The 15557-nt window shown below is 60.2% G+C and overlaps 1 protein-coding gene across 2 annotated transcripts in view; it reads right to left on the bottom strand.

Annotated features, from left to right (window-relative positions):
- ADAMTS10 (ADAM metallopeptidase with thrombospondin type 1 motif 10) overlaps positions 1–15557 on the bottom strand; it is a 64060-nt gene continuing 48503 nt past the window's right edge. For both annotated transcript variants that reach the window (XM_015651881.3, XM_015651882.3), the window contains exons 15-25: positions 14496–14598; positions 9200–9333; positions 8045–8168; positions 7608–7688; positions 6370–6533; positions 5697–5823; positions 4212–4341; positions 3656–3860; positions 2870–3046; positions 2077–2233; positions 1–1637 (exon numbers count right to left, since the gene is read on the bottom strand). In XM_015651881.3, coding sequence (XP_015507367.1) covers positions 1528–1637; positions 2077–2233; positions 2870–3046; positions 3656–3860; positions 4212–4341; positions 5697–5823; positions 6370–6533; positions 7608–7688; positions 8045–8168; positions 9200–9333; positions 14496–14598 — 1512 coding nt within the window. In that variant the 3' untranslated portion in view covers positions 1–1527. The remainder of the gene's footprint in view (positions 1638–2076; positions 2234–2869; positions 3047–3655; positions 3861–4211; positions 4342–5696; positions 5824–6369; positions 6534–7607; positions 7689–8044; positions 8169–9199; positions 9334–14495; positions 14599–15557) is intronic.

Below are 15557 nucleotides of genomic sequence, written 5' to 3'. Positions count from 1 at the left end.
CCCGGGATCGTAGCTACTCCTTTATTATAATTCATGCCGTTACGTCGCTCCTCCTCAGAGTTAGTATGTTAAACATTGGTCAGTAGATATATATCGATATAAAAATGGTGAAAACACCCCCTCCCCTCACCCAAAAACGTCAGAACGGAGCATGGCACCAGGAAGGAAGAGAAATGAGGTTTGCTGAGCACCAGAGAAGCTGCGATCGGCGGAGGAGCAGGTGGACACAAAAACGCAGCTGGGAGAGGAACAGGCGGGGGAAGGGGGCTGTCCCCTCCCTGCACCGTAGGGATGGCCCCAAGGGAACAAAACACAGCTTTGGACAAAGGTTTCCCATCGCTGTGATGTGGAAAGGCCTGAAAATAATCATAATAAGAATTACAATGCTAACAAAAAGCACATGCTTTGGAGAGTTGAAGTCAGGTCTCCTCCACAGGCTGCCCCTGGAGAAACTGGCACAGGTTTGGCCACGAGGTGACCTGGAGGAATTTCAAGCCTGCTCTTTTCCCATCACTGGAGGCCTCCCGTGGGTGGCACTGGGGCTGGCACCTCGAGGCCACAGCCCCACGTGGCCAGGCTGCCTTTGGAGGCAAAAGCACCTTTAGGGGGCAAAGCACCTTTGGAAATCAAGCACCTTTGGAAGTGAGGCCGCTGCAGAGGCTGAGGTGATCTCTGGGCTGTGCCAGGCCCTGGGGATGCTGTGACAGGACCCTTCTTGTCCTGAATCCTCCTCTGCTTTGCTCCCTGAGCCTGGCACAGCCCCAATGCCCATGGAGGGACTGCAACCCCGAGCACGCCTCTGCCCCCACCTCAGCTAAAAACTGCTCCTAGAAGTGACAAGGGCGGTGAGGACAAATAGGGGAACGCCCTAATCCAAGTAGGTTTGAAGAACCCCCCTCCCAGTTAAGCTGGAGTCACCCTCTGCTCATGGGGTGTCCTGTTCCCTGTGCCCAGCTGCCAGTGCCGAGGTGACCAAGGAGACAAAATCCCTGCTCCAGCCCCACTCCCCACGGCGGCTCCTCTTCATCCATCGCCCACGAGCCACGCTGGAGGCACCTGCACCCTCCTCCCTGTCTCCCCTGGGGTCCCGAGGGAAGGGCAGCAGCCCCAGGAGTGCCCAAACCCCGTGCTGATGCCCCGGGGACACAGAGCAGGATGAGGCAGGAGCGGGGCGAGCGGTGCCGCTTCCCTCAGTGGCGCCCGGGACCTGGCTCTGCTACTAATAAATAACAACATCAGAATTTCAAGTAAAGTCCCTGCTCTGCCCAGCTCCCCCCTCTCCCAGCGCTCATCCGACCGGGGCTGCAGTGGTTTAACTGGGAACCTGCCATTGTGAGGCTCGGGGGCCAAGGGGGTCTGTGGGGGACGGCTTTGGGTGACGTTGGCTCCCGCTGGAAGCGTGGCCGGAGTCTGTGGGAGCCAGGGGAGATTCCCGGGGCGGGCAGGGAGGGCACGGCTCGGCAGCCCTCGGGCGTAGCTTTGGCCTTCCAGTTTTGCCACGGGGGTCCCGCTGTGTCCCGCTGTGTCCTAGTGCCCCTGGCAGGTTTTACAGCACATCTGTCGGAAGTAGGTCCGGCTGCAGAACTTGAACTTGAGGACGAGCGGGCAGTAGGCCACCTTGTTCACATCCTTGCACTCTGCAGGGGACACAGGGGAGAGCGGGGTCACAGCCGGGCTGAGGAGATCCTGGGGGGTTTTGCCAGGAAGCTGAAAGATGCAGCTGTGGTGAAGAAGCTGCTGAGGACCTCACTAATGAAAACCTCTCTTTGCCAAGGTGCAGTTCCTGCATTTCTCAAGGTGTGGTTCCTTCATTTCTCGGGGTCAAGGAGCACCAGGTGGGTCTGGGACCAGAGCCATGGAATGGCCACATTTTAAACGGAGTGATTTGGGTTGGAAGAACCTTAAAGCCCATCCAGTGCCACCCCTGCCACTGCAGGGACACCTCCCACTGTCCCAGTCTGCTCCCAGCCCCAGTGTCCAACGTGGCCTGGGATGGGATCTCCCCACCCATCTGGTGCTGTGCTGGCTGCAGTGTCCCCAGGGGGACACGTGTCCCCTCCCCAGAGACCCCCTCACCTTCAGGGTTGTCCGTGGGCCCTGACTCGCACTTGGTCTCGCACTGCTGCATCCCGGGGGGCTGCAGGGCCTCCACACAGTCCATGGACGGCTGCCCGGTGTGAGCCAGGCACTGGACGGATCTTCTCTGCTGGCCGAGGCCACACTGGGCAGAGCACTGTGGGGACAGCACAGAGAGAGCTGCAGTGGCCACCACGGCCTCAGGAACGGGACAGGAGCGGGCACAGATGGGGGTTAGGGGTGCAAAGGGTGCTGGAGGGGGTTGTCCCTTCCCTCCCCAGCTGAGACTCCCTGGAATGACCGAGTGCTGTGGCCCTGCATCCCAAAAAAGCTTGGTTTGATTCTCCAGGGCTCAGGGAGGATCCCTCATCCAGCTCTAAATCACCGGCCTTTGCCAGGCCTCCTGCACCCGATGGCACCCTGCAGCTCCAGGGCTGGTGGAAGGCAGGGGGGACTGGCAGGGTCACCCCATGGGGCTCTGGGGGGATCAGCAGTGGCCCCACTTGGCATGGGGCCAGCCCACCCCTGCAGCCTGCTGACCCCATGGGGACCCTTCAGTGCCTTCTGTGGGGTCCTGCTAGGCCTGGGACACCCCCAGGATCACCCCTGCCCTTGGCTCACCATCCCAAACGAGCCAAGAAGGGGGCACAGGACACCCCCACGGGGTCCTGCTGTCCCCTGGATAGTTGTGGTGGCCACACAGGGCTCTGCTGGCCGGTAAGATCCTCCCCCTGGGTTTGAAGGGCTGGGGGGGCTTCTCCTGCAAGACCCCCGTGGGGAGGGCTGTCCCTACCTCTCCCCACTCGCCGGTGACCCAGCGGGGCGGGGGGCAGCGCCGCAGGTTGCACCTCATGCTGGTGGGGGGCTTGGTGGCCTCGTGGCACTGGGAGGTGGGCAGGGTCACGCTGTGGTCGCCGCTCTTGCACAGGACGATGCGGTGGCGGAAGCCGGGCCCGCAGCTCGGGGTGCACTGCAGGGACAGGGACATGGTCAGGGTGGCAAGGAGGGGACAGGGACAGCTCTGGCTCCCCCCGTGCCACTCCCACCCTTCCTGTCTCCTGAGCTACAACATTCCCACACGGCTCTCCATGGCCATCACGGTGATTGGCACCTCTGGAGCAGCGCCCTCGGAGAGGTGAGGGACGATGTCAATCACAGAATCCCAGAATATCCTGAGCTGGATCCCTCAGGGATGATCAGTGCAGCCCCTGGCCCTGCCCAGACCCCCCAACAAGCCCACCCTAAGCATCCCTGAGAGCGCTGTCCAAACGCTCCTGGAGCTCTGGCAGCCTTGGGGCCGGGCCCATTCCCTGGGGAGCCTGGGCAGTGCCAGCAGCCTCGGGGGGAAGAACCTTGCCCTGAGATCCATCCCAAGCCCTGGCACAGCTCCAGCCCTTCCTGGGCTCCTGTCCCTGTCCCAGAGCAGAGCTCAGCCCCTGCCCCTCCGCCTCCCCTCGGGAGGAGCTGCAGCCCCCGAGGAGCCTCCCCTCAGTCTCCTCTGCTCCAGCTGAACGAGCCAAGTGCCCTCAGCTGCTCCTCAGAGCCTTCCCCAGCTCCGTGTCCCTCCTCTGGCACTCACCTCCGACCAGTCCAGGGCCACCCACTCTGGAGGACACGTTTGGTTGTTGCAGGGCTCCAGCATCTTTGGCCGTGGCTGGGTGCAGGAGGCATCATCCAGGGTTTTCTCCTCGCTGGCAGAGATCTTCCTCTTGCAGAAGACGCTGCGGGTCCGGACGCCCTCGTTGCAGCTCCGGCTGCACTCGGACCAGTTCCCAATGGCCCAGCTGGAGATGGGTCAAGAGCAGAGCTTGGAGGGGCACGCTGGGCTGGGCCTGTCCCCACACTCCTGCACACAACCCTGGTCCTACTCCAGCCACAGCCTCCCAGGCAGCTCTGGCTGAACCACAGAGCTCCTGCCCATCCACACTTCCCCTCCAGGAGAGGAGCCAGGGCTGGACAATTCCTGATGGACTCACTGGATATCTGGGACACAGAGGAGAAACCCCCACCCCATTCCCCAGCAGAGCTGCTCCAGCCAGGCAGTGTCACCAGTGCTGGGACTCAGCAATGGCAGCCAGGGGGAATTTCACTCTTTTCCAGCCTGGTTCCCCCCTGGCTGTGCTGCAGGTACTCACGCCGGGGGACAGGGCTCGGTGTTGCAGCTCCTCTGCCGCTCGGGCACTTTGGTGTCAGCGCTGCAGAAGTGGTTGGGGACGGTTGAGCCATCGGAGAGTTTCCTGCACACCACAGACTGGATCTGGCTGCCTGCCCGGGGAAAAGAGGGAAGGGGGAAAGGGAGGAGGAGGCTGAGGCTGGAGCAGAGCCAGGCTGAGGGTGCCATCCCCACAGCTCTGCTCCCACAGGGTGATGTGACACAGCAGCCACTTGTCCCTGCACATGGAACCTGAGCCCATTCCTCCATTCGGAACCAAGGGTTTCTCTGACATCTCCAGAGAACGTGGATGGTGTGGAATGATGGTGTCAATGTCTGGGTGTGGCACTCTGGGTGACAAGGTGAGGATCGGGCACAGGTTGGACTCAGTGGCCCTGGAGGATTTTCCAGCCTCGATGACTCTGGGATTCTAGAGCTCACTCTAGGACACGCCAGAGGAAGGAGGATCACAGCATTCCAGGGATCTCATCCTCAAGTGAACCTGTTCTGACCCTGGCCTTTCCGGGCAGCACTTGGGGAATAACAGGAACAGGGAAGACAACACTTAATCAATGTCTGGCACACCAGAGCAGGGCAGGGCCCTGAGCTTTAAACAAGGAACATTACTGGGACATCCTCCTCTGAATACCAGCTCAGCCCCTCCCAGCCAGGCTCTCCAAAGTCCTGAGACAGCCCAAACCTGTGTGCCACCCCACGGGAACCAGCCCAAGGACTCAGGGCAGCTCCAGGTGTGTTTCAGTTCACAGACTGATGTGACTGTCCTTGCTCCATCCCTGGCAGTGTCCGAGGCCAGGCTGGACCTTGGAGCACTCTGGGACAGTGGAAAATGTCCCTGCCATGGCAGGGGTAGAAAATATTGATCTTTAAGGACCTTCCACCCATTGCTGTGGCCCAGCTGAAGATGGCACCCGGGTTCTTTGCTGTGGCACTGCCTGACACAAATCTCACATGGCTGAGCACGGGGTGGGGCCGTGTAGAGACCCCAGAGCTCCTCAGAACCAACCAGAGCCCCAGACACAGCACAGGGGGGTCCCATCTATGGATGGTAACTGTGGAGCAGGGAGCACAGTGCCTGTGGAAAAGCAGGCCACGTAACTTTCTCAGTCTCACCTGAGAAAGCGGCCTGGGCAATCATAAGGAGGAATTAAAACAATCCTCAGAGATAGAAGAAGACAGCCTTGCAGGTGCTGTTTGTCACATTCCCGTTTTCTTGCAAGAGAAGGTTGAGGGGTGGTGTACCCCACTGACCCATGATGGTGATGTGTTAGTTCACTGACCAATAAGAGTTTTACCTTTCTGTACTTTCGTGTATCGGTCTATAAAAGAAGATCTGAGGTAATAAACCTTACACTCTCCTGTTCAACTCACAAGAGTCTGTGTCGTTCTTAGCTGTTCCCAACAGAGACACCCACGTGTCCCCCCAGACCAGCCCAGCAGCAGAGCTCACCCCCTGCACACAGCACGGAGCACTTGGTCCATGGGGTGTAGTGCCAGGAGAACAGGCTGGAGCCATCCCTGCCCACGGGAGCGTTGAACTTGTAGCGGATCCCCTGCAGCTCCGTCCGCACCAGCACCTGCGGGAAAGGCACCCCTGGGACATCAGTGCCCACCTGGCTGGCATCCCACAGCCTCTCCAACAGCCAGGGCAGCTGGAACCTCCCCTGCCCCCCTCCCAGCCCCTCCCAGGGCAGCCACGTGTGGTGACAGCGCTGCTCGATCAGAGATGGAGCTCCCAGGCACTTAAGGGTGGAATCATCCCAAAATGTGACAGGTTAGGGTGGGAGACCTGGGAATTAGGGAGGGGGATCTGAGAGTGCCCAGGGGATGAAGCACTGGCCTCCTAAGGCCTGGCTGTGGGCTCCTGTCCCCTCTGGGGTGACTCTTTCAAAGGCTGGAGCCCTCGGTGCCATGGTCTGGCTGACAAGGCGGTGTCAGCTCACAGGCTGGCCTGGATGGTCTCTAAGGGCTTTTCCAACCTAATTAATTCTGTGCTTGATTGTGTGAATTTACCCCAATTTACCTCTGGCCTCGGTGTCCCTTTACTCCTGCCAGCCACACCAGGGGCTGATCAGCTCCAGTCCCCACCTAGCCACGACAAGGACCAGGATGAAGTTACCAACCATGACAAAGAGGGTGACATTGGTGGGTCCCAAAGCCTCCAGGGACTCGGGCTCCTCAGGGGACCTCCTGTAGTGGAAGGTGGTGCCGGCGATGTCGAAGCGCCGGGGGGGATCGATGGAGAGCTTCCCGTTGATGAAATATTCACCACTCTCCCCTCGCAGCGCTGCCAGGACAGGGGAGGGGGCTCAGCACAAAACCTCCAGCACCTGGGCCCACTTCAGCCAGGTTCTCCTCACCTGCCGGGCTCAGAAATGTCCCTGTCCCACAGGAGGGCTCAGGGTCACACGGAGCCACCAGCAGGGTGGGACCAGGGTGCCCACGGAGCTCCTCAGCCTGCCCAGCACCTCCTGGGGCTGCGGGGAGCTGAGCTGGGCTGGCCCGGGGCTCAAAGGCGGCTGTGCGGGCTGGCCCGGGGCTCAAAGGCGGCTGTGCGGGCTGGCCCGGGGCTCGAAGGCGGCTGTGCGGGCTGGCCCGGGGCTCAAAGGCGGCTGTGCGGGCTGGCCCGGGGCTCGAAGGCGGCTGTGCGGGCTGGCCCGGGGCTGCCGGAGCTGCCGGGGCCCGGAGCCGGGCTGTGGTTGCCCGGCAGGGTCGCTAGAGGGGGATCGGGCCGCTCTCCTTCCCTGCCGCATTCCCGCTGGTCCCCGCTCGGTACCGGGACACGCCGGAGGATGGAGGATGCTCCCTCCATCTGGGATGCCAGGGGAGATCCCAAAGGGGCAGAGCGGGATCCCAGACACGAGGAGCCCCCACGCAGCGGGCAGGGAGGGATGGCAGCACCCCGGATCGCAGCAATGGGAGCTGGACCGGAGGGATGCTGCCAGGAGAGTCCTGCTGGCTCCTGAACCCTGCCCGGCATCGCTCGGAGGACAGGGAGGAGAAAGGGGAAAGAAAATCCCTGCTGTGAAAGCGGGACTGAGGCTGGAAAACCAAGCCCGAGGAAAATGTGAGCGTTTTTAATCCCCAGGGTGGCAGAGGGGGAATGGCAGGGAGCCACAGGCAGTGCCAGGAACTGTGGGATGTGGGGTTTGTGCAGGGTTGTGATGCCAACACAGGGCAGAGGCACACAGGAACAGTGGGGACAAGGGGACACGGCCCACGCTGCCCACAAATCCCAGCCTGGGACCCCCCAGCCCGTTCCCAGCTGCAGTGGGGAGTTCTCCTTGCCAGGCCTTTCCCAGACCCTGGTAATCCCAGGGAGAAGCAGGGCCTGGCCGGGGTTTCAGCATCCCTGTCTCACCCAGGTAGTTGATGGAGAGGTTCAGCTCCCGGATGTCGATGTGGACGGAACCCTTGGGGATCTGGATCACCTCCTCGTACCCTGTGGGACAGCCAGGTGAGTGGGACTTCCATCCTCCAGTCCCAGAGCCAACCCCTTGTGCATGGGAAATGATGGAAATAGCATTTTGGGCAGCAGAGTGGCTTTGCACTGTGGGACTGGCTGGGATCAGCCCTGGCTCAGGGGCAGCGTGGGCTGGGGAGCAGGGAAGGAGCCTGGAGCTCTGTGTCAGAGATTTGGGGCTGGGGCACGGCTGGGCTGGTGGTCAGGAGGGATTTGTTCCCCTCTAGCCTGCTCCTACCCCTTGGGATGTCGCTCTGGGATGTGTCCCTGTCTGTCCCCAGGGCCGGGTGAGGTCGAGGAGGGATTTGAGGGTGGCCAGGCCGGTTGTTCCGTACCTCCCTCGGGCAGGGAGTGGTTGAAGATGCCCTCGATGGTCTCGCAGGAGCTGCCGTCTCCCCCGCACACCCGGCACTTGTCCTCCTTGGAGTCGGAGCCCAGCACCCGGTCACAGCCCACATGCTGCGGGAGGAGCAGCAGGAATGAGCCTGGAGGGGCCCCTCCCTCCCCTGCAGCACCCCGGGGTCCCCTCACTGCCCTGGGCACCCCAGCAGTGCCGCCCCTCTCCTGGGAATCCGAGCTTGGGATGCCTGTGGAGCACAAACCCCGTCCCTGCTGCCCCCGTGTCCTTGTCCCTCTGTCCCTCTGTCCCATGGGGTGGCACAAGGGCCACGGGCAGCTGTGGCTCCCTCGGGGACAATTCCCTCTGTTCCACAACGTGTTCAGCCCCGTGGGGACACAGATCCCAGAGATACAGGAAGGGAGACAGACACATGGTCTGTCTGTCTGTCTGTCTGTCTGCTGGGGGATGTTGGTCACTCCCACAGCGATTTCTTATAATTAACTTTGCCAGCTCCCCCCAGATCCCAAGGGAAGCATCAAAGGGCCTGGAGCTGCACAGGCTGGGAGGGCAGAGTTCCACCCATGAGACGGGGAATGCCTGCAGAGAGGATGGGCACAAACCCGGGGTGGGAATGTTCCTGCTTCAGGGTGTCCAGGCAGTGAAATCATGGAATTACAGCATGGTCTGGGTTGGGAGGGACCTTAAAGCCCATCCCATCCCACCCCTGCCATGGCAGGGACACCTCCCACCATCCCAGGCTGCTCCAAGCCCCGTCCAGCCTGGCCTTGGGCACTGCCAGGGATCCAGGGGCAGCCCCAGCTGCTCTGGGCACCCTGTGCCAGGGCCTGCCCACCCTCCCAGCCAACAATTCCTTCCCAATATCCCATCCAGCCCTGCCCTCTGGCACTGGGAGCCATTCCCTGTGTCCTGTCCCTCCAGGCCTTGTCCCCAGTCCCTCTCCAGCTCTCCTGGAGCCCCTTTAGGCCCTGCAAGGGGCTCGGAGCTCTCCCTGGAGCCTTCTAGAAGTGAACACCCCCAGCTCTCTTAACCCTCCACCCCTCCCATGTCTGTGTGAGGAGTTTGAGGGCCTCACTCCCCTGCCCAGGGTCTGTCCCTGTCCCCCCTGTCCCTGTCCCTGTCCCTGTCCCACCTTGCACTCCCCGTTGACACAGATGTCGTTCGAGTCCTGCCTGCACGGGGTCCCGTCCACCACGGCCGCCGCCCGCTCCGTGTAGAAGTTGAAGCCCTCGGCCAGGCAGTTGAGGGAACAGGCCTTGACACCCCCTGGGGAAGAGCACAGCTTCAAACGGGGCCACCAAGCAGGGAAAAGATGTGGAAAACCAGGAGGGTGTCCCTGGAGGAGGGACCCCTGGGGGGACACTGCCAGCCTGGGGACGTGGGCTGGATGTGACAAACAAAGGAATTTCATCTCATCTGGGTCACTCCTGGCACTTCACGAGTTGTAAAACCCTTCTGCCCACTTTACCAGCAGGGAAACTGAGGCAGCAGCTCCTGAGTTACCTTCCCATGTTTTTTTCAGCTGCCAGAGCAGAACAACCAAGAGAAATCGCTCCTTTCTGTCCGAGGCTGGGGGTACCAAACCCCTCCCAGCAAAGGAGACAGCAGCACGAGGATGGAGGAGAAGGATCTTTAAATTTAAATTTCTGTATTTCCTATATTCTCCAACAACCTTTGCCAAAGCAGCACCGCAGGAATAGCACCTGGATATCTGGATAAAGTGCCTGGGGTCCAGCAGAGCATTCCCTGGCTCCTGCCACTGGATTTTATCCAATCCTGGTCTGGCCTGTGGCGTTTGCTGCCTTTACTGAGCATCCCAGGAGACCCTGAGCTGTGGCAGTTCCCTCCTGGAGGCAGCACCCACGGTCCTGATCCCTGTGCCAGCACCTTGGATGGGAGGAGTGGGAATGTGCAAAACCTGAAACTCAATCCAGAACATCAAAGGGGCAGAGGGAGGGGAGGGGGGCCCAGCTGTGCCTGGGAGCACCCGAGAGCAGCTGTGGGAAGAGAGAGCAAAGCTGGGAGAGGGAGGAACAGGAGGAGGCACGAGAGGGGAATTCAGCAGCTTGGAGGCATTTTCTGGAGCAGGATGCCTGGACAAGCCCCTGGAGAAGCTCTGGGAAGCAGCTGCTGAGCAGGGGGAGCTCAGCAGCCACCCCTGAGAGCAGGGGCTGCCCTTGGGGTCCAGGCAGGGGGCTGGGACCCGGGTCCTGTGGTCACACTGCTCCATGGGGGATGATGCCTTTGGATTTTAGCTTTTATGTTTTTCACACATTTGTAATCCTGTGTATAGCTCTAAACTCCACACAGAGTGTCAGCTACTGTCTTCCCATTTTGGTCAGACACAATTCCTCTCCAGGCCTGGGAATCAGGGACACCTCACTGCCTCAGGCTCCAGAAGTGCAAACAAAAATGAGCTGGGGGGAGAAAACTTGGGGTAAATGACTTCATTACCTGAAGCTGGAATTGGAAGATTAACCCCCAATATGCAAATGGCCCAAACTTTAAAAGTGTGAAAACCCCTGACATCCATTTTTGGGTGCAGCCCCTGGGGGGTTTCCTCTGCCCTAAATGCACCTGAAGGCCCTTCAATAAATAAAATTGCTTTTTATTCTCTTCACTTTGCCCGGCCTCTGTTTTTGGGTAGCCTGATAAGGCACCAGGGATGAATCCCTGCTGGCTCTCCCCACTGGACACTTGGGAAAAGCCTTCCCATGGGGACTCCTGCCCTTCAAAGTCCCGTGGAGAGGGAGAGTGGAGGAGGCAGAGAGGGGTGACCCTGCATTGGTACCCATGTCCTGACTGCCACTGCTGCACGAGCTGGCTGGGCCACCTGAGCTCTGCAACAGTCCCCACATCCTCCCTGGGCACCATTTCCAGGCAGGGTTTGCCCTTGGCAGCCAGGTCACCATTTCCAGAGCAAAGGAGGCTGCAGTCGCTGCCCAGCTGGGAACTGGGGAGTCCTTGGCTGGCCAAGGGTGCCCTGGGCATCACCTTGTCCTTGTTCAGGTGGCTCCAGTGACAGCTGTGACCCCAGGACAGCAGCACTGAGCACAGCAAGGGCAAGTCTGGACCACAGAAAGATCTTCTGGAACAGCACAAAGAGCTTTGGAATTCCTGGAGATGGGAGCAACCCATGGAACATCCACAGAACGAGTGGAACGTCTGAGCTGGCCCAGGGAATGTTGCTAAAAACAGTTTTGGAATCCCAGAAGATCCAGAGCTGGATCCCCCAGGGATGATCAGTGCAGCCCCTGGCCCTGCCCAGACCCCCCAACAAGCCCACCCTGAGCATCCCTGAGAGCGCTGTCCAAACGCTCCTGGAGCTCTGGCAGCCTTGGGGCCGGGCCCATTCCCTGGGGAGCCTGGGCAGTGCCAGAAGCCTCGGGGGGAAGAACCTTGCCCTGAGATCCATCCCAAGCCCTGGCACAGCTCCAGCCCTTCCTGGGCACCTGGCCCTGTCCCAGGCACCGTCCTGCAGGTTCTGACCCCCTCCCTTCACTTGGGGTCTGCCCAGGTTTTTCCTTTGCCTGTTAAAACAGAACATTTTCAGCTGGCTGCTGCCTCTGAGGATGTTTTGTTCCTCCTGCCTGCTCTCTCCCATGGAGGAATTAAGCCTTATTATAATTTCTGAGGAGCAATCTCCTGTTTTCCACCAGCTCCTGCTCCTCCCATCGCTCTCCCCGAGCTCCCGCATCGGCCAAGAGCGAAATGAAGAGAGCAGAGAGCAAAACAAAGCAAAGAAACAAACAAAGCCACGTTCAGTGAGGTGTCTGCAGAGCTCAGTGCTCCTCTCTGGGATGGCTGGGAATGAACCCCACACACAGCCCAGGGACTGGGGTCCAGCTCCAGAGGAATGATGGATTTGTCTTTCCAAAGGAGCTGCTGGTAGATGAAAGCAGCACTGAGAGATAACAGAAACAATGGGATGGATTCCACGGACTGATGAATGGAAAAAGATGTTTACTTTTACAAACAAACTGTAAATTTGGTAAATTGCTGGTAAATGAAATTGGATATACCATAACAGTTATGGATATAATAATATATCCATAACTGGATATAACCATAACCCTGCAGCTCCAGCCTGTGGGGTTGTCTTCCACCTTGGCACCCACAGGGGCCTTGGGGTGACTTTCCAGCCTCACAACCAACTCTTAATTTTTAATTCCATAAAGATTAAAAATTAAGAGTTGGGTTATACATTAGAGGGGGATCTTAGGTATCAGACATTCCAGGAAATCTGTGCCTCTCAAATACCTCAGCCAGTGGGGAAAGAGAGAGGGAAATTGGGATAAAAAGGAGGCTGCAGCCTCCAAAAATCGAGAGTCCCCAGGGGAATGCCCTGTGGCTTTTCCCTTTATTAGAATAAACTAAAAGCACTCCTCTGTCTCCTTTTTGGACATAAACCCCGGGTGTTTGTGGGCTCATTTTCCTGACAAGCTCTTCCCCAGTCCCCTCAGGACTGGTGGGGAGTCCTTGTCTGCAGGGTGGGGGTGCTCTGTGCCCAGATTTCCCAAAGAAAGGTGGGGAGAGGCTCCCCCAAGCCCAGCCACGTTTTTGGGGAGCTGGGGATGAGCTGGGCAGGGGAAGAGGCTCAGAGGAGGCCCAGGGTGGTGATGGGCACCCAAAGTGCCGAGGAGCAGATTCCCTGGCAGCTGGAGGAGGAATGCCCAGGGATGAGGCTGCCAGCAAAGGGGGATCCTGGGGGGCTGCTGGTGCCAGGGGGAGGGAGGGACTGACACCCCCCAGGGCTCTGGCACTGCTGGAAGGGCTCAGGACAGGAGCAGCCCCCAGTGCCCAGGGCAGGGCAGGAGGGGCCGCTCCCTGGGGTGGGATCTGTGACATGGGGAAGGTGGAGGTGCAAGGGACGTCCCCAGTTCCTCCAGGGTGTGTCTCTGACACCCAAAGGCCACTGAGGAGCACAAACCCCCCCAGGCATGTGAGGATGAAGGTCCTTGTGCTGCTGAAATCGTGGAGTCACAGAGGGGTTGGGTGGGAAGGGACCTCAAAGCCCATCCAACCCCACCCCTGCCATGGCAAGGACACCTTCCACCATCCCAGGCTGCTCCAAGCCCCGTCCAGCCTGGCCTTGGGCACTGCCAGGGATCCAGGGGCAGCCCCAGCTGCTCTGGGCACCCTGTGCCAGGGCCTGCCCACCCTCCCAGCCAACAATTCCTTCCCAATATCCCATCCAGCCCTGCCCTCTGGCACTGGGAGCCATTCCCTGTGTCCTGTCCCTCCAGGCCTTGCTAAAATTCTGTTTTTCCTTCCAGCCCCCTTTAGGTGCTGCACACAAACCAGATCTCCCCAGTCCTGACAGAGCCCAGACTTGTGCAAAGCAGTCCCTTGTCCTTCCCTGCTCCATGGTCCCTCCCCAGGGGACAGCAGTGACTCCCTCTGACCCTGAATAAACAAAAGAAAAGTGCTCCTTGTGACCATTGCCCACAGCCAAGGTGGGAAGGGGAGATGAAGCTCCCAGATCCCCTCACAACACGGCTCTGTCAGCACTGCCAGCCCCCTGAGGGGAGAGCTTTCATCACTTCTTTTATGGCAGAGGAAGATGAGGCACAGGGAGAGGAAGGGGCTCGTCAGCACTGCCAGCCCCCTGAGGGGAGAGCTTTCATCACTTCTTTTATGGCAGAGGAAGATGAGGCACAGGGAGAGGAAGGGGCTCTTTATGAAAGCCAAAAACCCGTATCAGGGTGAGGTGACACCTCCAGGGTGATGTTGAGCTGGCCACGGGCCATGCCTGGGGAGGAGAGAGGTCTGAGCCAGGCCAGCTCCAGCCTGCAGGGTTGTCTTCCACCTTGGCACCCACGGGGGCCTTGGGGTGACTTTCCAGCCTCACAATTTAATTACGTTTTTATTGATGCATCCCCTGCAGCCCCAGCACAGCTGCTCCAGCTGCAGGAGCCCTGCTGGGAGCTGGCCTTGTTTACACAGCTGGGAAAGGTTTCCCAGCCCAGTTCATCCACTCCACCAAGGAGACGAGCTGTTCCTCCTCACTGTGAGGAGATTTCTGCCACAGAGCCTCCTCCTGCCCCTCTGCAGCACCCAGGGCTGACCTCGGGACGGGGAAGGATCCACCGGATCCCATCCCTTCTCCTGCTCAGGAAGCTTTCCCTGCCTGCTCTGTCTCCTCCCCACCAGACTCTCCCTTCTCCTCTGCACCTTCCTCTGCTCCCTCAGCAGTTCAGGATCCAGCCTGGAGGGAAGAACCACCCCAGAGCTGCTGGGACAGGGGAGGTGACCCGGGATGGGGACACAGCAGGTTCCTGGAGGGGTGCACTGGCACCAGAGGGGGGGAAGCACAGATCAGGAGCTCAGAGAGGCCAACCTGCGGCACCAGAGCTGCAGAAATCCTGAGCAAATGTCCCCAGAGCCCTTGGGGCAGCAGCCCCGAGCAGCCCCTGCCCCAGACTCACCTCCCCGGTAGGTTTTCCAGGTGTAGTACTTCCCTCGGAAGGGCACGTTGTCAAACTCGGCACACTGCAGCTCTCGGAAATCCTGCGAGCCCGGGGGACAGTCCTGTGGTCACACAGCCACTGGTCAGTGAGGCCAGCAGGGCAGGGGCTGCTCCAGGCACGGCCACCAGCCCCTGGGACAGGGCCACCAGCCCCTGGGACAGGGCCACCAGCCCCTGGGACAGGGCCACCAGCCCTGACACCAGGACAGGGCCACCAGCCCCTGGGACAGGGCCACCACCCCTAACACCAGGACAGGGCCACCAGCCCCTGGGACAGGGCCACCACCCCTGACACCAGGACAGGGCCACCAGCCCCTGGGACAGGGCCACCACCCCTAACACCAGGACAGGGCCACCAGCCCCTGGGACAGGGCCACCAGCCCTAACACTGCTACAAGGTGTCAGGACTGTCCCTCCTGCAAAGCCAGACAGGATTTGAAGACCAAGAGCACGAGGAGGGGCCCCAGGAGCTCTGACCCCTCCTGATTTTGGGAGCAATCCCTCAAAACCCAGTGCAAAGCTCAGGGAAGCAACAGGACCCATCTGTTTCCCTCACCAGCAGCCCGTGGCTGTTAAAGCCACAATTCCCCGGGTCCAAAGCTTCCCTGAGCATCCCCTCACCGCAGTTTTTCCCTGTCAATCTTCGAGGTTTAAGCCTCAGCCTCCCCTGAGCTGCTCTCACCTGAGCAGCCTGGGGGAGGCAGCACTGGCCTGGCAGAGCTGGAATCCTCTGTCTCCCCTCCTTTCCCTCCTCATCCTCGGGCCCCTCTGGGTCCCCAAGCCCTGCAGGTCCCTGCAGCCCAGCCACCCCTGGAGCTCCCACCTGCCTGGTCCTGCCAGGAATTCCCCATTGTGGGATCGCTGCCGGCACCTGCCAGGCTCATCCCACCTGGACAGGCTCATCCCACCTGGACAGGCTCATCCCATCCAGACCGGGCTCATCCCACCTGGACAGGCTCATCCCACCTGGACAGGCTCATCCCACCTGGACAGGCTCATCCCATCCAGACAGGGCTCATCC

This window comes from Parus major, chromosome 28 (genome assembly GCF_001522545.3).
Source record: "Parus major isolate Abel chromosome 28, Parus_major1.1, whole genome shotgun sequence".
Classification (NCBI taxonomy): domain Eukaryota; kingdom Metazoa; phylum Chordata; class Aves; order Passeriformes; family Paridae; genus Parus; species Parus major.
This window is presented reverse-complemented; position numbering and strand designations above follow the sequence as displayed.